General features: G+C 43.5%; 3 protein-coding genes across 4 annotated transcripts in view; 2 read left to right on the top strand and 1 right to left on the bottom strand.

Annotated features, from left to right (window-relative positions):
- The window catches only part of shtn3 (shootin 3), a 36,589-nt gene extending 25,648 nt beyond the window's left edge, over nucleotides 1–10,941 (top strand). The window contains exons 7-17 of one of the 2 annotated variants that reach the window (XM_072395162.1): nucleotides 433–527; nucleotides 869–1,015; nucleotides 1,712–1,865; nucleotides 3,865–4,048; nucleotides 4,205–4,272; nucleotides 4,433–4,536; nucleotides 6,128–6,142; nucleotides 6,477–6,536; nucleotides 8,164–8,293; nucleotides 9,465–9,741; nucleotides 9,971–10,941. In XM_072395162.1, the coding sequence (XP_072251263.1) occupies nucleotides 433–527; nucleotides 869–1,015; nucleotides 1,712–1,865; nucleotides 3,865–4,048; nucleotides 4,205–4,272; nucleotides 4,433–4,536; nucleotides 6,128–6,142; nucleotides 6,477–6,536; nucleotides 8,164–8,293; nucleotides 9,465–9,741; nucleotides 9,971–10,214 (1,478 nt within the window). In that variant the 3' untranslated portion in view covers nucleotides 10,215–10,941. Of the gene's footprint in view, nucleotides 1–432; nucleotides 528–868; nucleotides 1,016–1,711; nucleotides 1,866–3,864; nucleotides 4,049–4,204; nucleotides 4,273–4,432; nucleotides 4,537–6,127; nucleotides 6,143–6,473; nucleotides 6,537–8,163; nucleotides 8,294–9,464; nucleotides 9,742–9,970 lie in introns of both variants that reach the window. The other variant, XM_072395161.1, reaches the window with a different exon arrangement.
- The window catches only part of hopx (HOP homeobox), a 404,275-nt gene that overhangs the window by 259,813 nt on the left and 119,959 nt on the right, over nucleotides 1–24,503 (bottom strand). The window lies entirely within an intron of this gene.
- On the top strand, nucleotides 14,276–17,653 carry thoc3 (THO complex 3). Its single transcript, XM_072395160.1, has 6 exons — nucleotides 14,276–14,464; nucleotides 14,647–14,803; nucleotides 15,156–15,360; nucleotides 16,521–16,682; nucleotides 16,787–16,887; nucleotides 17,162–17,653. The coding sequence occupies exons 1-6, from the start codon at nucleotides 14,285–14,287 to the stop codon at nucleotides 17,323–17,325; spliced, it is 969 nt and encodes a 322-aa protein (XP_072251261.1). The 5' UTR covers nucleotides 14,276–14,284; the 3' UTR covers nucleotides 17,326–17,653.

Raw genomic sequence — 24,503 nt, 5'->3', positions numbered from 1 at the left:
CACTATTTCCTTCACACTGTACCTTCAAGAGAATTTGATATTTCTCAGGTACCATGAGTTCTACTTTTAAAATAACTTTTTTTTGCTGCAGCGAGGTTTAATTTCTTACAAATTCTTATTTTTGTTTGATAATTGTGAAGTTTTGCTTGGTTTTAGTGGCACAAATCTTAATTCCATGCTTAGGCTGGTTGTTCTTGGAGGGAAAAATAGATATTTTAGCTCACAATCATTTCTAGAGTCACTTTATCTGTAAAAAAAATTTTTTCCTAAATTATTACTCAGTCCAAGGTGTTCCCTGAGCAACATGGAACATACTAAAGACTCTAAATTCATCAGCAGTGGTAACAAGCTAGCTGTCAGACTCTGGTCTGCATTGGAATGAATCCAGGCCAGATTGACGCTGAGTTGGTTTCTTTTTTGTTCTCTCTCCAGTCTCCATGATGGCAACTCAGGAGTACGAAGGGATGAAGGATCAGCTGGACTTGGAGCAGAACCTCAGGGTCAAAGCAGAAACTTATGCACATGAGGTAAACAGAAAGTCACAAAAACACGCTGCTATCAAGTCGATAACTGGGCTCTTTAATGTAACGTGCTGCGTCACAGAGAACAAAAGTGAAAATTAATAAAAAATGAGAGCGTTGACCTGCATTGCCGCGTCTGTAATTGATGTTTGACTGAATAACCTTGTGACTGATTATGTCCTAAATCTGGTGTTTATTGACCTGAAAAATGAAAAGCCTGCAGGATTTAAACTCACTATGTGTGCAACAGACAAACTGGGATGGTTTGCTCAAAATAAAAAGGTTACTCCTTTCTTTTATTTGTCCTCCATCCCCCTCTTTCCTTCATCCTCCTTCATCTCCTGCAGATGCTGGTTAAGCAGAAGGAGGCCAATAGGCAGAGCATGCTGCTGCTGCAGACTGCTGACCCCAGCGTTCAGCTGCTCAAAGCTCTGGAAGATGTCGCTGCCATCACTAAAACCCTGGAGGAGGAGCGTCTGCAGCATCAGCAGAAGGTAAAACCCAGAAACACTTTTATTCTGGGGAGGCTGACATTCGTATCAGTGGATTTCCACCCACTTTGATCCACTAAAAGTCTGATCTGAATGATGATCGGTGCCATCAGTGAGCTTTAGAGCTTTGATCAACAGTTACAACTGGCTGTCTTTTTATTAAACTCTTAACATAGAACAAAAATACAAAAGTTAAGGCAGGCAGCACAGCTCCCTTATCAAAACGCATCATCATTATCGTTCCAGTTAATTCACTAAACTGGGCCACACCCACATCGAGGGTGCTGCAGCCTCTGCATGAAGGGCGCCAGTTTCACCATTTGAGCTACACACATTTATGTGCTTCTACTCAAGTTGAAAACAATTTCAAAATAGTCCTGGTGTGTTTTAGCGCCTGCGCTGCCTCTAATATTTGATTCAAAATGGTTGAAATCACTCTTTGCAACAATAGGACAAAGCAAACCAACTATCACAGTTCGGGAAATATGTAGAATGAGATTCAAACATCACAAGTGCGTCGATACTGAATAAAAATGTCATAATTAACTAAAGTCTTATCAGTTCTTGTTATTATGTTGTAGCCATGTGATCCTCAAAACTCAAACAATAATCCAATAAATTAGAAATGGGATGAAGCCTTATTGCCATTAACAGACCTCCTTTAAATGTGACTCATACACTACGTCTGTGTGGGTGTAGCTGCAGAGTTTGGAGGCCAAGCTGGAGCAGAGCTGTGTGAAGAAGCAGCTGGAGGATCTTCAGAGGCAGCTGGAGCTGCTGGAGGTGGAGAAGAAGGAGGTGGAGGGACGCCTGGAGCAGACAGAGAAGAAGAACGAGGAACTGGAGAATAAAGGTGGGCGATGCTGGTGGAGACACACACAACAAAAATGGAAACAGCAGGTGGAGTTTAGGGAGTCTTCAGGTGGGTGATCAAACAGCAAATACTTCTTTCTAATTGGCTGGCAGGTGTCCAACTAAAAATGGATTCTGTAGAAAGACGTGAAGAAGAAAATAACCTTTTCGTCTCATCATTAGGAGCCAGACCTTTGCTGCAACCATGTAATACAGGCAAAAACTGAAAATATCAGTTTTAAGGTCATAAATATGGTCCTGGTGGTGTTTTGGATGTTGAACCAAATCCGCCGACACATGCAAACATGTTATTTACATGTTTACTGCACTGATGTGCTAATTTAAGGCAGAAATGTACATTTAAAACTGTTGTGGCTCATGTTGATTGGCTCAGTTTGAACTCTCAGATCTGATGTTCGTTCTAGTTTTTAAATTTATCTCAAATGAATTCTTGTTTTGTATTTTTGCCGCAAAAAAACTCGTTATTTTTCTTTCAGAAATCAGTTGTTTGTCTGACTTAAACTGGACTTTTATCATAGTCAGTTTTAGTCTAACTGCAATGGTACGAAATCACATTTCTGAGTTGAGAGTTGAATGCACGAACACATTAGATCAGACCTGTGACCAAGGCACTTTCCACATGCTCCACAGTTCAAGTGACAGAAGAAGCTTATCACAAGAGAGGATGATCAGGGATAAAGAGCATCTAATAGGTCAAAAAAGTCAAGCATAAAGCACATAGAAAATGTAAAGCTGTCCAATTCCCTGCAGCACATGGTACCAAGTTGCCACCAGCTAAATCATTACTCAGTTGTTGTGGTCTGTGGCATTCAAGGTCCAGCAGAAAATTCACAATATTAGCAGCAAGAAAGGGATCATATCGACCACCTATTGCAGAAACATTTGACCAATTCATTAGTTCCCTTTTCATACTTTCAGACAGCAGTCGAACCAAATGGCCAAGTCCATCTATATCTGAATTTCAGCTCATTTAAACATCACCTCAGGAGACGTGAAGTCCTCTTTCACTGGAAATTTTTGATGATATAAAGGAGAACTACTGCTATAATCAGATTTTTAGTCACAGACACGGCTGAACATGCACCTGTCGTCCTCCAAAGCCTGGTTAGTTTCCGACAGTGAACTGGAATATTGATGTTTTCATCCATGAAGATTTGATTGTTTGGCCTATTCCTCCAGCACAGTGTGTCCAAATGGCACCTCGCCCTGTAGTGGTTGCCCTGAAGCCACGCTCTCTGCCGTGCTCAGTTTCATTCATTCTTTAAACTGGAGTGAACACATGGGAAGCTTTCCAAGTCTGGCATCAGCTCATCCCATTCTTATCTGCAGCAGAGCAGTGTTTTTTCTCCAGTATGTACTGGTTTGAGCCGCTTCTTTCCTATTTATAGAATTTCTACAGAGCAAAGTCAGCATCAGACACTGAGCCACAGTAGCCAAATCAGTGAGAAATACACCAGGATGAATAAACCAGAGCATCCACTGATGTGAGGTTGCCAGGTTTTGTGGAAGAAGCAAGTCTAAAACGTTTTCAGTAGCTGAACATTCGATGGGAATATCTGCTCTGATATAGTCTCAACAGGCGGAGATCAGTAATGATAACAAAACCTCCTAATATTAAGCTGAGACCTCACCCCCCTCTGTGGCTTCTAACATCAGTATCACTTTAATTCATTGATGTCGACACTAATCATTAAACCATGCAAAAATGAATTTCTTCACGCTTTAACTTGGCATCTGTCAAGTACTTTTAATCAGGTCACATGATTTCAGGGCCAAAGCCAAACAGAAGCCTCTCTCACTGGTGCTGTGTGTTGTGTCCACAGATGTTGTTTGGGTAAAAGTGTGCACTATTTCTGAAAAACAAAATGGGATCAGCCACAATGAAACTGTTAAACATATCCAAGGTTCTTGTAGTAGTAAGATAGTAAAAGCTGCAGCAGGTGTTTTTAGTATTGACTGTTTTTGTTCGCTCTCCACAGTCCATGAGCTCCAGGAGACCCAGAAAGAGATCTCCATGACGACCAGTGCTGCTAGCACTCCTCCTCCAGCACCTGGGGTCGCCCCACCTCCCGCCCCTCCCCCACAACCCCCTCCTCCCCCACCCCCTCCTCCCCCACCTCCTCCTCCTCCTCCACCTCCCCCCTCCAGATGCAACCCCCTCAGGTGAGGACAACAAACCAACCAGTCAGTTAGAAACGCTCTGAGATGCTGAAGCTTACAGTCAGCAGTTGGTCTGATACGGACATTATAAGCAAATCAAACTTGATTGATCAAAACATTCCCACCAGTGATGTCTGATCCAGCTGTTCTGTGCCTCAGCTCTCTGATAGCGATCATGAGGAAGTCCTCCAAAGGCTCCAAAGCTGTGAAGGTGGAGCAGTCTCCAAGTGAGTACCCAAGTATGTTCATGTACTGTCGAGCTGCAGGTTATAGGTATGTGTCGGCTCCAGAGAGAACCTCTCAACCCGTCCAGAACCTGCAGCAGAGGCTGTCCACAAACAGCTAAATTGTAATAATGAACTTGACTCGACTCGTCTCGTTCTCCAGCTGCCGAGGGAGTGGATGACGTGAAGGTTAAGGCTGTGAATGAGATGATGGAGCGGATCAAACATGGCGTCGTCCTGCGACCCGTCAAGAGTCAGGAAAACAAGGTACGGACAGACAGTTTCTCTTTATTAGTTCTAACTTTTACATCATCGAGCTAAACTGTTTGACCGAAAGGATCCAAAAGGAACATTTAATGTGGTTTTATGTCAAAGTGCTGAAATTTAACTGCAAACTCAATTTTCAGAAAGGATGGGGGGGGGGGATCCCAACACAGCTCCATTGTATTTAGAAAATATACATGAGTTTTGAATTTAATGCAGCAACACAGTCGTTGTGTTCCATCAGCTTCAGCTTTTAATGGCACCTTTAATGGTTTCTGAACTTCTGCATCAATGGTACCTTCCTTCATGACAAGTCATCCACACCAGGAACGCTTAGTTGTTGTTTTATGTATACTTCTGGTACTTTTCTGTCTCTTTGTAGTAATTTAGCGTCTTTTTGTGGTCTGTCTCTACATGTTCATCCTGTGTGTCTCTGTGGGAAACTGATGTAGGTGGTCCCTGTGTAGTTATTCTGTGGCTCTTTGTTGACTCTTCTGTTCCATCATGATCTCTGTTTGTGTCTCTGGTTATTTTGTGTGTCTTTGTAGTTATTATTTGGTTCTTCATAGTTGGTTTCTGACTCTTCTAACTTTTGTCTCTGTCAGTGGGTCTACATGATGAGCTTAACTGGATTATAGCTATAGTTCTGCTCCTTATCTGAGGGTAATTATCCTTGGATATATGGCGGTGAATGAATGGAATCACTGGCACAAAGCCTGTCATCCCCCGGTACGATAGGTGGCGCTATGCCCATTTCAGCTATCGCTAATAGAGCCACTTCCTGTTGACGTCTTCACCACCAACAACAACAAACTCAGGCATTCAGAAAGATGGCGAACGCAGAGCGAGATGAAGCTGCGTCCCTCTCCATCTGTGATGAGCTGGTTATGGCACAGACGATGCCCAACGGCGCATTCTCCATCGCGTTGTTTCTTTCTTTCTGAAGGCGACGACAACAACAGTAATATCGTCTCCTTCCACTTCCGGGTGACGATCGCGGGAGAAAATCTCGAGCATGCGCAGAACGAGTTATCTTAATTCGATCGCAAATAGCCCGATCCGATTAAATTTTGACTGTTGTCATTGTGTGTCTGGGGTAGTTGGGCTTTTGGGCCACTGTTCAGTAAAGCATCCATTTTATCTTATAGCAAATTAACTGTGTTAGCATGGCAGTTGTTCTCAATATATCACGTATCAGTATTGATGCAAGGCTACAAAATGTAACTAAAACATTCACAGCAAGTCCTTTTACTGAAATACATTAAGTTGTTTTGTCCATCAAACTTTTAAAATGATCACAAAACAGTCATTAGTCCTCCCACATTACCAGTAGTAAGAGGTTAAATGTCAGAAGTCTCTCAGAGATTACAATGACCCTAAAAGGATCAGAAGAATCAATCTTCTCTTAGAAGCAGAATCAGGTCAGGAGAAACAGTATTTCTGCTTCATCACTGCCCTCCTCTCCTGGCTCTCTTCCGCCTGTGAGGACCAGGAGGTCTGGTAATTCTTTTGGTAATCCATATGTCATCGGTCTGAATGCACTCTGCCTGATTGCTCTCTTTTCTTTCCACCTTTCTCCTTTGTGCTGCCACAGAGAGTCGCAGTAAAAGTGAGTATATTGACGTCTGCATCAATTTTGTGATGTCACTCCCTGAAAAGAAAGACCTTTCCCTCCCTCTGACCCCACTAAACCAGCACACGGACACGCTGCAGAAACCAATGCTAATCAGTTAAACAAGTCTCCTTCAGGTCCATTTCAGCCAGCATCATCAGCTGGATTCTGTGTGCCAGCTAAGTCTTCCTTCCTCTCCCGTGGAAACAATTTCTTAGGCTGTAAAGTAGAAGTAAAGTTAGGGTTTGCCAGCAATCCTGCAGTTGTAAGTCTCTGCTCTAATCAAAGCTGGAGCCACATTAGAACGCATTGTGTCTTGTTTTTCCAGCAGCCTCCACCCTGTGAGGAGAAACCGCAGGAGAGCGCCATGGAGGAACTGAAAGGCATTCTGGTAAATTTTTCTGTTGTTTTGTCATCAAACTGCTGTTCTAATAGGAGAATACTATCATTCAAAGACCCACATGTTTACTGTATCAATGTGGAGCTCATTTACCATGATCACAGTTTTATTTCGTGCATAAACATGTGAAACTTTTTTACTACTCAGTGAAAAACAAGCCCAGATCATCAGCCCTCCACCACCGTGCTTGACAGCTGGTATGAGGTGTTTGTGCTGATATGCTGTGTTTGGTTTCCTCCAAACGTGCTGCTGTGCATTAGGACCAAACATCTCCACTTTGCTCTGGTCTGTCCAAAGGACATTGTTCCAGAAGTCTTGTGCTTTGTTCAGATGCAGCTTTGCAAACCTAAGCTGTGCTGCCATGTTCTTTTTAGAGAGAAGAGGCTTTCTCCTGCAGCCCTTCCAAACAAGCCATCCTTGTTCAGTCTTTTTCTAACTGTGCTGTCATGACCTTTAACCTTTAACATGCTAACTGAGGCCTGTAGAGTCTGAGATGTAGCTCTGGGCTTTTTCACCTTGGGGTGACCTTTAACCTTTAGCATGCTAACTGAGGCCTGTAGAGTCTGAGATGTAGCTCTGGGCTTTTTCACCTTGGGGTGAACTTGCTGGGACGTCCACTCCTGGGAAGATTGACAGCTGTCCTGAATGTTTTCCACTTGTGAATAATCTTTCTCTCTGTAGAATGATGGACTGTGAAACTAATGACTCTTAACTGGCAAACACAGGTGAACAAACACTCTCAGTCTTTTGGGTTAACACTAAAACACTAAAATAAAACACTAATGTTCAGATCATTCATGAAATCTTCAGGCAGAACATTTTACTGTGGAATGTCTAAAGGTTTCGCCTCTTTCACCTGGAATCTTCAACACTGTTAGAAGTGTCTGGTGGCGTCCAATAATGATCTTCAGCCTCAGCCAGTGAATTTGAGTGTTTTTCAACCAATGAGTAAATACCATGGGCTCACTTCACTTTCTGGCTTTGAAGTTTGTCTGTAGCAGAGACAGCAGGTAAGATGTTTTGGTCCTAAGAGCCAACCAGGTGAGGAGAGACAGTACTGCCTGATTGAGCTAAAAACCAACATTAAGGAGGAGCTGGCCTCTACATTTGTACCTTGAAAACATGTTGGTCAAGCAGGCAAACATCTCACAGGTGACAATGAACCCACAGAATGGGTGGGTGGACCTCCACAGCTTCCAAAGTGTGGCTGCAGCTCAGTCGCCTGATTCAGTAAGAAGTGAAGGTATAACTGCAGTGTGATTCTGCCGTTCTGAAATAGAATGAAAGGCTGGTTTAGATGCACTAAACGTCGTGGAAAAGGAGATGAAATGTGAACCACCTGGGTTAGGATAGTCATCAGCCCCTCTAGTTCTGTTATTACACAAGATATTCATCTGGCTGCATGACTTACCGAAAATATCAGAGCCAGAAACTTTCCACATGTTAGAAGCTTTTGATTTTTGATATGTGGAGGCTCAGAGTTGCATAAAAATCTGATTGACTTGATTAATTATGATACTATAAAAGGATGATCAGTGTTGCCAGGAAGCTCTGTCATTCTCAGATAATATATCTGTCAGACTCTGTGATCTATGGACCCTTTCGTGTTCTCCTCCAGGAGACAGTGAAGAGGAGCCCGAGCCGAGGCTCTCAGGAGTCGGCGCCATCGCTGCCAGGAAAGAAGGATAGCGAGCTGGAGGTCATCCTCAGACGTCGACGCAACAAGGCCGGGGAGGCTGGCTCTGGAGGTGAACCCACCGAAACAGCCTTCTATGATTAAATCGTTAAGAATAAAAGTAAAGAAGCTGGAATTAGGTGATATTTGACACAGTTGCAGGTTAGTTTTCCAAATAACCCTCCTGAGCTATGGATGGAAGCATCATTTTCTATGTGAAGATAATGACTTTTTATGGTATAAATGAGGAGAACAAGAGTTGAATCCACTGTGAAATACCTGAGAACTGAAATGTTTTACTTCAGTTTAATTCTTACGGTAATTTATTACATCACTGAACCAAAACCATCTGCTTAAAGGTTCGTAAAAGGGAAAACCCCTCGGCTCAGCTGATCATTGTTTACCTGTACCTGCAGACTGATGAAGCCGTCATCATGTGATCACAGGCGTGTTTATCTCACCAACAGCCTCATTATGTCACACGTTAAAATAACACGGCAGCAACTTGAGGATTGTTTTCCCTGATCAGAAAGTCAACTGCTGCATCCCGCTCTGTGTTTCACACAAAAAGACAAATCCAGGAAACTTGTAGTTGGAGTAATGTAGAAGTTAAATTAAAAAAAAAAAAACAAGGTTACAGATAATTAAACAGGCAGATGGAACAAAGAAAAAATAAATCCGTATCAGAGGAGCCACGGGGGGTCCTGCTCTTTATTCGTGTTGTTGCAGTGTCGGTCGATTTTCAGAACATGTGGCGTGAACACTGTAGAGGTCAGAGTTTTCGACTCCAACTGAGACTGCAGTCAAAACAATTTCATGCTTCCTGGCTGAGTCCATCTGAGCTGCCCTGACGGTCTGTGTCCAGCAGAGGGCGCACTGCACCACACATCCCGCACCGCAGAATGAGGTCAGGCTGCTGCAGCTGAGGATTTATCTGCTCCTCTGATTGATTACCCTCCTCTGGTAGAATGAACAAACACTTAGAACTAGAACTAGATTCATGCTTCACCAGGAAAAAGAACAAGGATGCGTGGAAGACAAAAGCTTTGCATGTAGAAAATGAAAGTATGTAGTGGGAGAACACATTTTTAATCATCATGGAATTATGTTATTTTATACTTTGATGCTATATTTATTGGACCACAGCAGCAGCCTGCAGACAGTTCAGTCAGAGATCATTTAGCTGCATTTTGAACATAAAAAAAGTTCAATCCTGGATCTGGATTTTGTCCTTTGATCTCCAGATGAGCGTGAGGGTCAGATGAGCCACGTCTCGTCCTCTGATAGCCTGAATGGAAGGCGGACCAGCAGCGAGTCGGGCAAGGATCCAGACGGACCTTGGGGGCTGAGTGTTCCCTCCGCTTCGTCAGGGCCTCGGGTCAGTCCAGAGAGGCGGGGTTCGGGCCCGGGGCCTGTGGTGGCCCGGAGGAAGAGCTCCGACACCGGCAGGGAGAGGAGGTCCTGCAGCTCTCTGTCAGGGAAGGAAACTCCAGAGTCTCCGATCAACGGCTGCATCAACAGGTGAAGCATCTCTGAAATATGGGGAACAAAATCAGAAATCCAGCTCTGTAGACGTTGATTCTTTCAATATGTTTCCTTGGTTAAGAGCTCAGGTTTCTGTTTACATCGTGTTCCAGAATCCAGACAGCTGACGGTAACCGGATCACTGAGGATTCTGTGAACAGTCGGTACCGGATCGTCTCGGTTGTTTCGAGTCTCTGACATGTTCTTCCTCATTTCTAATCCACAGTGTGGGAGAGGAGGATCAGATCAAGTCAAACGGAGTTGACCATGCAAAGCCCAGCGAGGACGCGCACACGCCGGTCTGCACAGGCCCGGCGGTCTGCACCGAACCGGCGGTCTGCACCGAACCGGCGGTCTGCACCGAACCGGCGGTCTGCACCGGCCCGGCGGTCTGCACCGACCCGGCGGTCTGCACCAACCCGACGGTCTGCACCGAGCCGGTCAATGGAAGCGTTGACGCTGACTGCTGAGCGGGATCCCAGGCTTTGTTTCTGCTGTCTGATCTGTGCATTTATCGATGTGAGACAGATCAGATCACATGATTTAGGGAGTGATAACACATTTGCCTTTTATGCTTATTGGATCAAAACCAGAATGAAAACGTTTTTATGTTTCTCAGATTTACACTAATCATGTAAAAAACCAACCACAGTGCAGCCTGCAACCAAAGCAGACAGATTACAGAGTAAATGTTGCTGATTTACTGGTCTGAGATAATTCTGAAGCTCACAGGAGCTAACGGTGAATTTAGAGTTTAAATGTTCTGATGTGGAGCTCAGATGAATAGTTCAGAAGCTGCTGCAGAAACCCACCTGACAAACACAGACGCCTCCATACTGAACCCGTCTGCTACGATTCTTACAGCAACTGGAGGGTTGTTAAAGTTTATTCATCAGCTGATGAAAAAGTTAGTAATTAATGTCTAAATACGCTCCTTTTTAACGGCTTTCTCTGCATTTTCAGTGAGCTGTTTAGTTTTCATTTCAACTCGTGTGTCTCACATTGAACTTTATGGCAACAAGTCAAATCTGTGACGGTTCTTCTGAAGGAAATATTTAAAATAATCCGTCTGATACAAAGCGGTATTACAGGTTAAAATGAGTACAACACAAAGCTCCCTGATCCAGTTTGATCCAGTTTATGCTGGACTAAAATCAGTGTGTTTGCTTCAATTCAAGACAATGTGTCAATGATAAAAAAAACTCAGCAAAGAGAATTTAATATTTCCTAAAGATGAGTTGATTATTCTGAACCTAAAAACTAAAAGACAAAAGAAATCTTCTCACCTGAATAAGACATAAAGTCATAAACCGGATCAGATCAGATCAAATGTGTGTTTCCACCCGATAAATACAGAGAAATACAGAATAATGGAACATTTTAAACATTTTAAAACATTAGAGGTCTTTATATACGGCCTGTAAGGTTAAATGAAACCTTTAAAAAATTATATATATATTTTTAAACAGAAAACATTTGATCAAAATCAAAATAGTAGTTAAAGATGTCGAAAGGGAGGCAACCGAGAGTTGTTTGTCGCTTTAAAGAAATAAGAATCATAAATGAAAAGGGAAAACATGGGCAAAGAGCAAGTTAAGGATAACTTAATGTATTTATTGATCATAATCAAACCGTTCAGTAACTCTCAAAGATCCTAAATGAATCCTAAATGAATCCCTCTGTGATAGAAGAGGTTTTTTTACACTTGAAATCCTCCCTTAAGGCTGTATTTTATAAAATATCTGACTGAATGAACTATGTGTCTGTTCTTATCTATCATAAGCACATTTCCACCAGTTGGGTCGAACCAAACCAACATGTTTTTCCTGGATCCAGTAAGGAGAGTCATCCGTCTAATTAAATTAAATGAAATCTAATTATCCGTGAAAGGTTTTACCTGTTGTTTTCTCCTCTTTGGGTTAAATACTGCCCTGTTTTCCCGCCGCAGGCCTCTGAACATTGAGATTAAAGTTGCACAAAGTGCTAATATTCTCCTTAAAGTTAACTCATAGTCGTGAGCAGGTTTCTTGTCTGCCAGTTATCTCTCAGACCAGGTTTTAAACCCTCCAGTAATACATTCTCTCTTATGAACCCTGTGTTTTGATCAGAAAACAAAGAGCGATGTTTTTGCAGTGTGTGCTTTTCTGCAGCGGCTGACCCTGGATCACCGGGTGTGTTTGTGAAGGTTTCTGAGGGCAAACCTGTGGATCCAGGAGGGCAGATTGAATTAACTCCACGAGGGAAGCTGCAACCTTTTGCACAGAACCTCACTTTTCTTCTGACTTGTTTTAAGGTTGCTTTCTTTTTTCTGTTTGATGCACAAAGGCTGTGTTCAGTGTCACTTTGTGTCGTCGGAAGGAACAAACTATTCTGTTTTAGTATCCAACTTCTTCTGCTTCTCCACATCCTCTTCCTTAGTCCCAGTGATGGCTGCACAGATGATCCATATGTACTGTAACTGTGCTGCAGCGGGCATCCTCAGTGGCAGCAGTGAAACTTATTTGCTGTGTTTGCGAGGGGTAAATAGCGGTTATCTGAGACTGAAACGTGGTTTACCTGCAGCCACAGAGGTGCACTTACTTTTAGGGTTAAACAACTTTTTATTGGTTTTATTTTTACACCCAGTGTGGCTTCCACCCTGTCACTGGAGTGATCTGAGTAAGGAGAATATGCTAATGCACTAAGAGCATGCTGAAATGGTCTCCAACTATAGCCAAGTGGTGCCCCTGAGGAGAGGTCACTGGATCATTTAGTGTTAATAAAAGCTGTAGCTTTCAGAAAGTGTCAGATTTTTTAAAAACGTTTCTGTAAGGATGCCTTCTGTTGAACGATAGTGGAATTGTGCAGCCCTCTCTGTTGTATAAATGTTGAAATGAATCTTGTCCTGAGTCTAAATGGAGGGAGTGGTGTGGAAACGTCCGGCTGCTTCAGCTGCTGTGGCTGCAGTCCGGGCGACTGTCAGCGTGTCGCAGGGCTTGTGAGGTGGGAAACGTGGAATCAAAATGCGGCCAATATTTCAGGTTTTGAAGAACGTGCCAGATGTAGCACATCCAAAGGTTCTCAGGGTCCACGGGACAAAGCTTCAGCGCGTCAGGGGCCTGGATGAGCAAACAGAAAGCCTTTTTTTCAGTGGAGTAGAAGTGCTTTGGAGAAATGAGGTGCTTTGTGTGTTTTCTCTACCTCTCCACAGACACCTGCCTCTGCACCTAAACGTTCTGAATTTGGTTTTGTGGCGTGAAATCTCATGAGATCTTGTCATAGTCCCTCCACCAGAGTTAAGATGTCTTCCTGCACTAATCAGCACTGAGCCCAGAGACCTGTATGCACACGCGCCATCATTGTTTCTCACCATCACGACTCACCGTGCATTCCTCCACTTTCTTTTGTAGGACCTCCTGTCCACAGTATATATATATATGTATTTATATATATTTACAGTAGCTTTTCTGACATGTGATGCAACATTGAAAACAGCAACATCGAAGAGTATGCAATTACATGAGGCACATTTGTACGACGCTTTCACACCTTGTAGTTCCTTCTCAAAACACAGACTCACGTTTAAAAGTGCATTTTCTTCTGTCCTTTAGGTGTATTTAACTCTCATGCAAAGGACATAACAGTCGCGCTGCACATAGAAAGCTGCCACAGGCCTGAATATTATGCATATCGAGGCCTTGCACAAACCTCCAGACGGCAGAATAGTTCTGCAGTTGGGTGAGGTTTGGGTCCTCTTATTAACTGCAAATCTGTCAACCAAGTGGCTACTTTAAAGGATTTCCTATGTCTGACTGAGTAGTTATTGTGTGTTTTTTGGATATAAATGGAGTGTTAAAGGTTTTCTAAAGATATGGATTTTCTTTTTAGCAACACTTGAAATAAACTGCAATTATAAAAAGTAAAACAAGTTGTGTTTGTCTGTGTTTGTGTAAAAGATGATGAACTGCCATCTGTCCAGGCTGCACAACACCTTTTACCCTACGACAGCTTGGCTCCAGCCAATCCCCACAGCCCTAAAGATGGTGAAGGAAACAGATGGATGGACTATACATGAGCCACAGATAAAATGTGGTTTAAAGCCATGTTCTTTGATTTTTCCCAATGTACACAATGCAAACTGTAAAAGCAGGGTTTCCACCTTTCACATTGATATATACCAATGTTCTGCCTCTGTAGCTCATAAATATTTTACTTTAACACGAGATTTAACATTAAACATTTTTAGTTTTTCACACATTTTAATGCAAAAGGGGGTCCGACCTTTTACGAGCAAGGTGCACCTAATAAAGTGAGTGTATACATGCATATTGTCTCAACTAAAGAACGTCCCTGTTGTTTGTCATCATTGGCTGAACTGTGGCTGCGCAACATATCCCACTGCTGTGTGTTTTAAGTTTACAAGAAGCCATGTGTTTACACATTTAATGCGTTAAAAAGCAGTGAAACGTGGATTTATCATAGTACATCAATAAGGATGTGTGTCCACCCCGAGACACAAGATGGCGGTAAATGCGCACCATGCACTGCGCAGAGTTCCAAGATGGCGTCGCAGTACTACCAAGAGATGCAGGAGAGCTTTAAAAATAACAACAAAAGTCGTGAATTCCCTGCTCATACAGCCAAAGTCCACTCGGTGGCGTGGAGCTGCGATGGCAGGAGACTTGCCTCTGGGTCTTTTGACAAAACAGCGAGCGTTTTTGTCCTGGAAAAGGACCGTTTGGTGAGTCGCGGTGCGGTAACCTGCTAGCATGCTAGCGTTAGCCTCTTTTCAGTGAATGAATGGTGTGGTTTGGTCCTGCTAACGTTGGCAAGCTAACTTTAAAGAAAACAGTAATTGTTTTTTGGTGACTTTGATGGTTTACCACCTATATTTAAGCTTTATAACTCCATGAATACCACCAGGTGAAGGAGAACAACTACAGAGGTCACAGCGACAGCGTGGATCAGCTCTGCTGGCATCCCACCAACCCAGACCTGTTCGTCACAGCATCTGGAGACAAAACCATTCGCATATGGGACGTCCGCACCACCAAATGCATCGCCACTGTCAACACGAAGGGTAAGGTCGTGCGTGTGGGGGCTGGAATCTGATCCAAGAGCATGCAAACATCAAATATATGTTTCTATATATGCAGATGTGATCTGGAAGCTCAACAGTTTAACTTAAACAGCTTAAACTACACCTGAAACACCTGCTGCTGTGTCCTTAAATCTGAAACTGATTAACCTGAACTCCATAAAGCTAGTAACGGACCACATTTCATTGCTTTTTGCTTGTGAAACGGTGTGAAATGTGAGAGGTGGAGGAAAAGAAGAGAATATCCGTTTGTGTATTTGTTCGAGCTTCTAATCCCAGTGAAAACATTCTCCGCCTGGAAGCCACTCTAAAAAAGCCTTAAATGTGGTTTTAGGTGAGAACATCAACATCTGCTGGAGCCCCGACGGTCAGACCATCGCTGTGGGTAACAAAGATGACGTGGTGACCTTCATCGACGCCAAGACGCACCGCTCGAAGGCGGAGGAGCAGTTTAAGTTCGAGGTGAACGAGATCTCCTGGAACAATGACAACGACATGTTCTTCCTCACAAACGGCAACGGCTGCATCAACATTCTGAGGTGGGAACAAACCGGAGCTTTGTTTCTGACATATTCATGAAAACCATGTTTCACTCGCTGTCGACTGAAAACAAGTCAAATTTTATTTACGTGGCACCTTTCATACTTTAAAAGCAGCACAAAGTGCCTCACAGAGGCTAAAAACAACCCTCCCACCCCCATAAATACCCAGAGAGACACACAATCACACGAGCTCAGACCCACTGCACCTATCAGACAGAGACACGGCGGCACCCAGACCGAAGGCAAGGAAAGAGCCACCTTGGGGGGCCGACCACACTGAGAGGGCTCCTGGCCCACGACCACAGAGACGGCCCCGACCCGGGCAGACAGGAGGCCCCACACCAAGGTGCAGAGTCCTCCAGCCACCGGGGCCAGAGCAGTCCACAGGGCAGCAACCCCCCTGTCAGTGGACCAAAAGCAGCTCCCAGTGTGGTCGCCCCCCTTGAGGAAACACTGGAGCTAAACACTGAAAGACTAAAACAGTAAAATAAGATAAAAAGGTGTAAAATGAACAAAATGGATAAAAAGCTTTTCAGCTCGTATATTTAAAACATCAAATTACAACATGAAGTTAAAACATGTAATTAAAAGAATATAGAACAAAAATTAAATCTGATTAAAAGGAATCAATAAAATCAAATAAAAGCCTGATTACCTTCACCGAGTACTTCGGTACCGCTGAGAAAACAAACTGCATGAACTGTCAGTGAGGGAGAACTGTGAGAAACACTCGGACCAGAGGCAGCAGCGCAGCTTCAGAACTGCACTTCCTCTGAGGACACATCCTGTTTAAACATGGCGGCTTTTCATCGTAATCCAGCCTGTGATGTCAGTGGTTCTTAAGTCCAGGCAAGCAGACAGTTGGTGCCGTTCTGGAACCAGTTTCCTGGGCTTAGACACGATGAGATACTCGGTGCTTTCAAAATAAAAGCTTCTGTGTGGGCTGTGGAGCATCACAGGTTCTCCTCTTTGTGTTCACACCACAGCGGGAACGCTAAAGAAATCCCATCGCAGTTCCTCCACACCTCTCAGAACCAACCTCTGCAAAGCTGCATCGCAGATGGTTCCCTCTTCTTCTGTGGTAGCAGCTACAATATATATGTATCAAAGGTTGTTGTATCATTTGGGGCTGAGGTGAACGGCGTGTTTGTCTGCAGTTACCCGGAGCTGAAGCCCGTCCAGTCCATCAACGCTCACCCGTCCAACTGCATCTGCATCAAGTTCGACCCCACGGGGAAGTACTTCGCCACAGGAAGTGCCGACGCCCTGGTCAGCCTGTGGGACGTGGAGGAGCTGGTGTGCGTCCGCTGCTTCTCCAGGTCAGCCAGTGTTTCCATGCTTCAGCAGCTTCTCAGCCGGTCTGTCACGTCAGAAATATGGCTGAACGTCTCGGATCTTTATCCTCTTGCAACTGTCTCTGCAGGCTGGACTGGCCGGTGAGGACGCTGAGCTTCAGCCATGATGGCAAGATGTTGGCCTCGGCCTCGGAGGATCATTTCATAGACATCGCAGAGGTGGAAACAGGTCAGCTTGTGTTCTCGGATCAGCAGAACCGCTTCATGGATGCAGTTTCTTCTCTGTTTGTTGAAATTGAAAATTGTTGAGCTCTCAGGGCCACTGTTCATTTCACTTAAAGTGTTGAATGCTTCACATCGTATGACCTGAACAGCTTTGACTCTAAAGCTTCTAATCTGTCCTGTAATGTCAATTTAACCGATTCAGAGAAAGTTTATTGAATTCTAGTTGATTTTGTTTTTGCATTTTAGAAACTCGTTCTCTTCTTCCTTGTGTGTCGTAGGAGAGAAGCTGTGGGAGGTGCAGTGTGACTCTCCAACCTTTACAGTCGCCTGGCACCCGAAGAGGCCCCTGCTGGCCTACGCCTGCGACGACAAGGACGGAAAGTACGAAAACAACCGCGAGGCGGGCACCGTCAAACTGTTCGGCCTCCCAAATGACTCCTGAGGGGGATCGGCTGTTTTTCCTGGACAGCCAGTTGGCACAAGTGTTTATGATCAGGCACAACTTTAGAAGGGAGAAAAGGAAACAAGTAATTTCTGAATCATGCTCCTGATATCGGTGCTGCTGCTTTGCGTTGGCCTTCAGCTCCCACAGTTGCAGTAACCATCTGTCGCCAGCAGGTGGTGCAGCGCTCCTTACCTTCCTCTGAAACGGCTGACGTCATTCCCTGATTCTGTACACAGATAAAAGCAGAATTCCCAGTGCTGTAAGATATTGTTTTTTATGTAAAATTAAATGTTTTTTGATAGTAAAACTTATTTCTTATAAATGTGACCCCTGATTTCTACAGAAGCTCAAACTCTTACCTGAGGAGAAGCGTTTGTAAGTTTGTTAAAGACCGAGCCTTTGAAGCAGAGCTGCAGAAGGACGTTTGTGTCGTTTTTTTGTTGCAGAGTCTGATCTGGTAAACACTTGAGCATTTAAACCCTCTGGACCTTGAACCATCGCTGCAGCATCGCTGTGGGCTCAATAAATAAAGGAAGTTGAGGGAGATCATCTAAAAGTGTGCAACAACCTATAAAACTTCCACGTTCAGCCTTGAGCCAAACAGACTGAGTCATTGATTTGATCAGAGGGTTTTTTCTATAACAGAAAACATCCCTGCAGTAAATTGGATTGAATATTGTTATTTGTATATTTAAAACCCTTTATCCTCCATTTATAAGGAGGTGAGTTTCTTAGCTCCATATTTATCTGAATGTGAACATTTCACAGTCACCATGAGCTAAACGACCTTCTGCATTTCTATCTTTCCATCCTTTTCAAGTCCCACAAACTATTGGCCCTCACAAGTTTCCAGACCATCTGTGACAAATTTAAGAGTAACTGAGCCTAAAACGGACATCTTCCTCTGCCTCAACATACGTACGCAGCATGGAGCCAGAATTCAGTCGGGGCCAGTGGCAGCTGGTCGCTCCCCGTCCTCAGAACCAGGACCAGCGGGCTGCAGGTTGTTTTCAGCTCGCAGCTTCCTGTCATGGAGCTCCCTGCTGTCCCCCGTTAATTTATTTTGATTTGGTCCAACCCCGCAGGGTAAATGTGTCATGCATGAAACTAAAGAGCCAACATCCACCCTGTGGAGGGAAGGCCCTCAGCTGAAGTCCACCTCAACTCAAATAGCTGCTTGTATTTATAGGCTGTTCCAGGGGCTACTTCAACCTTAACCACAATCTATCTCTTTCAATAACTTTTGTTTTTGTGCCAAACTTAACCAAACAGCCATAGCTTTTTGTTTCCATAACTTCTGTGGTACATCAGGTTTTACTGGAAGCATGAAGCTCGTTTGCTCAGTATAGAGATCCCGTCTCTATTGCTACTGACAGCATATTCAAGGCTCTCAAGTCTGACTAATTCACACTTTTCACACTCCCCCGTGACGTAGGGATGTAAAAAAATAGAAAAACAAAGTGCAGGTATGTGCACATGTGTTCCTCTCCCCAAAGTCAGTACTTTATAGAGCCACAGGTGCAAGTCTCTTCATGTATGTCTCTATGAGACCTTTCTTTTCCCTTTCTTCAAAGCAAAACTGCTCCGGTTCCTTTAAGTCTGCAGGCGTACAGCAGTCTTTAAGTCATGAGGTCTGGGAAATTTCATTGTCCTGCTTAAAGGTGAAACTGTCCCAGACCCAAATCTGTCGCTGTATGGCACCATCCATCATTTCCCCGCTGAGGGAGAACAGCGTGAATATCAGCCACTTTTATCTGCTGTTTGCATCAGATTTCATAGAAACGTGAAAAGCACGAGTCAGTTTGCACATTCAGCTTGAACACAGGATCAAACATGCTGTTATCTGAGAGTCTTAATGAGATTCTAATGATTATTGTCATTATTTAAAGCCAGGCAACGCTTTTAGCTGCCACAGAGCAGAAAACACTGAATGAAATTCAGATTAGTGTTTATCCAAGGATCATCATTTCAAAGCCAGAGTGTAAATGAGGTGAGTCAAGCACCTGGGATTGAATTTAGCTTTGTGGCCCGGTGCAGTTGGATGGCCCTTGAGTGTCCCATCCCATCAGCCCTCCTCTGATCCCAGCTGTTATTTATTGTAGCTGAGACGTTGTGAGGAGGTCAGTCAATATTCATGGAGGTGATTGCCAGCGAGCATCATGGGACAATGAATGAAACACAGCAGCCTGCAGGGCCTCCTTCATCTGCCTGTTTGGTCGTCTGATTAGATTTTTAACGGTCTGATTTACATTTACAGCTAATAATTAACCTATAAATAACTGTTTTGGTAGTTTTATGCAGCTCTACAGATCTGTGGAGAGTGTGGCTGATAGCAGTGTCTGAATGATAAACTTATTCTTCTCTATTGAAAAGTTATCAAGCAGGTGTAGGAATCTGTGAGAACCTGATATCTAACTGCTGAGGAATGTTCTCGCTGCCATAAGACAACGATGAGTCAACGGTTGTTTTTAAGCAATTTAATGTCATCAGATGTCAGATTTCCAACAGCAAAAAGGTTGAAATCTGGTCTCCCTTCAATCATTCAGTCAGCAGTTGTTCTTTTGTAAATAACAGAAGGTTATTTAGTGTGTTACAGCTTTTTGTGATTGAAAAAGAAAAGTAACAATGTCCTAAGTCTGTTCGGATGCCTCCTTCTTGCCTCCCTTTGGAGGTTTTTGGGGCATGTCCAACTGGTTGGAGGCCCCAGACCCAAAAACTGCTGGAGGGATTGTATGTCCCATCTGTTCTCGACACCTCAAGACCCCCCAGGAGGAGCTGGAGAGGGTAGCGAGGGGAGGGATGTCTTCCACGACCCGACCTCGCATAAGCAGAAGATAGTGGCTGGATGGAAAATGACTGTAAAAAAAGGCTTTTTAACATTTCCATGCAGTCTTTGCTGTTAAAATCACAACAGACCTGCCAGACAAGGCTTTATTTTTCTATATTTAAGATGAATACCCCACATAAACCTTGAAATATCATATTTTTGTTTTAGTAAAATGTGAAAGACTCTCTTTACTCTACTCTGCTCTTAGTGGAGCTGTTCCATGAAGCAAATGTTGAGGTACAATCAGTTTGACAAACTTTCTGATCCTTCACTGGAGACTGAGCTGTATTCTGATGTTTTATTACATATTTGACGAAGCGCTCGTCTGGTTTTGGCCACAATGTGAGCAGCTGAGGCTTCTCAGGCACTAATCTGCCTTACTGCAGACGAATGGACGAAGATATTTAACCTCTCTGCTCTTGAGTCTGATCGATACGGATGGTTGTCGTGATTTTGCCTGCAGCCATGGGTGTGCTGTTCCTCAACAGTAGTTCTAAAAAAGAAAATAGTAACCTGTGCTCTCACGAGGCCCCTCCATAAGGAGCGGTGTCAGGGGAGGGCTCGTAGCAGATATCAGGTTTCACTCTGATCAATATTCTCATTCATTGAACATCAGCTTTCCCCAAGGTGATCCTCCTCTGTTTAATCGGAAGAAGCACTCGGATGTGCTCCAGCATGCTGATCAATGCGTTCACATTCTAATGCCTCCAGACAAGGTGTGCTCCTGCGTGTGTCTGTGCACGTGCACGTGCACACGTATCAGTGATCGGTGGTTCTGGTGCGTTCGTGTGTCGAGGAAGGGCAGCTGCATGCAGAGAGATAATCAGACACACCCGTCCATTTGTTTCAGTCGAATCGAATTAGTCTCCAGATCCGTTAAAGGGCACTTCTGCTGTTGTGGATAATTGCTGCGCTGCATTGACCAGAGGCTTCCTGAATGATTTGTGGAGTTTTGGTAAATGATTGTGACTCTTCCAAATGTGCTCGTCATCAGCTTGTTTAATATTTTAAACAAAAAGCTTTATAATTTTGTCAAACTGTATTTTTTTGCTTTGACAATTGTCAGCTGATTTAATTCAACATCAGAACAGTGATCATGAACGTGATATTTGTAGTGATAATATTTCTCACATCCAGGGACACGACTTTCCTTTTTTTCCTCTTGTACGTAGACACGATAATAACTACTACTATACTTGAATAAGAACTTCAGTGGATGAAACGTGTCCAGTATTAAGCCGTTCTTGCCATCTTGGTATATTCCGACCACTCTTGTGGCACTTTTAAGACCAAAGCGTTTTCCAGTGGCAGCGGTCGCTTGATTCAGGATGACCATTTCTGTCCAACTGTCAAGCTGTGACATGAGTCCTGACCATTAATACATGAGCAGATTTCTAACCTAACCTTAAGGCAGGTTCGGCCTTATTTTATTTACTTCATTACTTGTGGCTTTCTTGACAATTTGATGCAAGACAACATATACACACTCGTCTGCTGGGATGACGTCATCGCCGCCCGCCGCTGCAGCACAGCTCATTCACTCCGGTAAGAACGTCCATCTTACTCAAAGTCGTTGTTCATGTCGTCAAAATCTGATAAATATCCTGCCATGTTGCACAAAACTATCAGCAGCAAACTCTGTGTGAAGTTAGCCGACTGTCACAGAGCACGGAGTGAATAAACTGTGCTGCAGGGGGGCGTGTGGATGAAGTGGTCCCAGTAGAGTGCCTGTGTAGAAATCCCTCCGTTAGCTCTCCTATAGCTGCAAGTAGCCACATAACAGCAGCTATGAGCTAACAGAGCTATAGCACACGTTCATTCATTCATTCTTCTTAAAGTATTGGTGAAATAAAGACAGATAATGCCTTATTTAGAGGCTGCATCGTCTAAGCCCCGTTCACTCCGTTATATGGATCTCCAGTTATCTAAATATCTTCCGAAGGACGCCGACTTTCACCAAACTGTTCTCGGTGAGTAGATGAACGTATTTCATGCCAGAAATAAGGTCCAGGTTTAAAAATACCAGAGTTCCCCTTTAAGACAGGTTCGGCCTTATTTTATTTACTTCATAACTTGTGACTTTCTTGATAATTTGATGCAAGACAACATATACAATATAGAATTAAGTTATGTGAAAATGTTCTGGTCCTGTTTATTCCTTTAGTTAGATACTTTTGAAAGGTTTGGTTGTAAATCAGTTTTATCAGTTTAATATCAGATCGTGTGACACCGCGTAGTGTCACAGCAGACGGCAGTAATGAAGTAAATACCATATGACTAAAAGACTGTGCAAATAAAAGTGTTTTGCTGAAAAGTCGGGTCTGAAAAACAGGATTGTTGCAGAACACACTGCAGAAGAGGCTGAGGTGATGTGAAAATGCAAATCAGAGAAGGAAGAAATATTTTTGATTGGAGACGGTGTAAACCCATGTTCTTCCTCATCAACTTTATTTCATTTGTTAATATACAGAAAGACTTTCAGGTGTTATTTTGTCGGATTCTTCCTGCAAATTGTCGTCACATATTTTCTCTCAAAATTCATCATCCTCTCTTGGGGACAGGTCAGGGCTGCAGGCAGGCCAGGCCAGCACCCTCCTCTTCCTCAGCCAATGCCTGTGGAATGTGTGCAGAATGTGGTTTTATAGTGAAAAATGCATGGACGCCCCTGGAAAAGATGTGGCCTTGAAGGCAGCATATGTTGCTGTAAAATCTCAGGGAACTTTTCTGCATCCGCAGAAGCTTTAAAGGACACCGATACAACCCCATACCACCACAGAGCCTGGCTGCAGGGACTCGTTTGGCCTCCTTTCTGTCCTAGACCTTTCTGATTTGGGTTTGTACATATGACCCTAAACTCCAAACTGCAGCGAGAATCAGAGAGGAGCTGAGGAGCACTGCAGAGCGTTTAGCATGAGTCAGATATTTCATTCAGTTGTTGGAGACCAGGTTGTAATCACAGCTTGTTTCTGCTGCCCTCCAGCTGGTCCAAAATATAATTAATTCCCACAATGAAGCCATAAATCCAAACAATGTTTGTTTACTGCCAGGAAAGATAAAGTAGCCTGCCTCTTCTGTCTTTCAGGGTTATAACAACTAAATTCAAGTCTCATTATTTCTGTGTTTGCTTGTGAGCAGCATCACGCTAGTTAAATAAATTAAGCAATATTGGTTGGTGCAGTTCATCATCCTCCTCATCTAATTTTACAACTGCCTCGATAATTGATTACCTAGTTCATTACTGATGAAACATGAAGCTGAAACAGGATTTGAGTAGCTTTGCCAACTTCACACAGGCCTCCAAAGACAATTAAAGCTAAAAGATTTCATTTCTGCCTTCTGTTCTCACTTTACAGTACGACATAGCTCCTTGTAGTGCAGCTCCAGCAGTTTAGGTCCTCGCCTCTACGGATTGGTCACTGTTGAGTTGGTTTAGCTGGAAAAAAAAGAGAGTTAGAAAGGAAACCTCTTTCCAGTTTCCCATTTCTTTTCAAGCAGTAACATCCTGTCCAGCCTTTGAATGGATGCCTTTGTCAAAGTCGAGGGCTGCTTCATGTTTATAGATTAATTAAAAACTACAGAGTCAGACAGGAAGGAGAAGTCTGGTGTCCTGGTTAACAGTAAGGACCTTTAAATATCTGAAAGATAATCAGCCATTGGGAACACCATTGGATCTGTCTGGCCCCGTTTATTATTTTCAGATGATGCAGCATGTTGAGTCTGTCACTGTGAGGAGGCGTTCTGATTGGCTGTTTACCATAGCTGCAAAATCCATCATTTCCCCCCACATTATGTGGTTTCTGCTTGGTATTTGTCCCTGCTTTGTCCTATCTTCAACCAACAGGCCAAGCATCAACACAGTCCCCAGCACAGTCCCCACTCAGCCTATCCTCAGACTGCACAAACACTTCCAGCGTGAGTAACAGCTGCCTGCAGAGTTGTGTCCTCTTGCTCAGGCGTAGATCATATATGTCCCAGGGGGCAGATGGCCGACAAAAAAATGTTGTACAATCATGACATTAACATACTCTCATTATCTGGAGATAACGAGGACTGTTTTGTTGAAATAATGAAATGTATTTTTTAGGATCGGCCTAATAAAGTTAGTTTTCCTGTAACCACAAACACGAGGCTCACGAAGCTCATTTTATTATAACATGTCGCTAATAACACGATCCTAAGAAAACAAGGAATCGATTTCTCATGTAAATTGCACATATTAACTTGTTATCAAGCAAAAACGAGCTTTTTATCTTGCCATAACAGAATAATCAACACAGATCTTGAGATAACAGCATCAAAACAAGTAATTGCAGGTAAGCTCGCTCTCACTCTGCACTGTGTTCATGTA

This window comes from Leuresthes tenuis, unplaced genomic scaffold, assembly GCF_036924035.1.
Source record: "Leuresthes tenuis unplaced genomic scaffold, fLeuTen1.0.hap1 SCAF_11, whole genome shotgun sequence".
Lineage (NCBI taxonomy): Eukaryota > Metazoa > Chordata > Actinopteri > Atheriniformes > Atherinopsidae > Leuresthes > Leuresthes tenuis.
Note: the sequence above shows the minus strand (reverse complement) of the source record. Positions and strands in the feature narration are given on the sequence as shown.

Coding starts and splice junctions, on each gene's coding strand:
- thoc3 (XM_072395160.1), top strand. CDS start 14,285: ATGGCGTCGCAGTACTACCAAGAGATGCAGGAGAGCTTTAAAAATAAC. Junction 16,683..16,786: donor TGCGTCCGCTGCTTCTCCAG/GTCAGCCAGTGT, acceptor CTGTCTCTGCAG/GCTGGACTGGCCGGTGAGGA. Junction 16,888..17,161: donor CATCGCAGAGGTGGAAACAG/GTCAGCTTGTGT, acceptor TGTGTGTCGTAG/GAGAGAAGCTGTGGGAGGTG.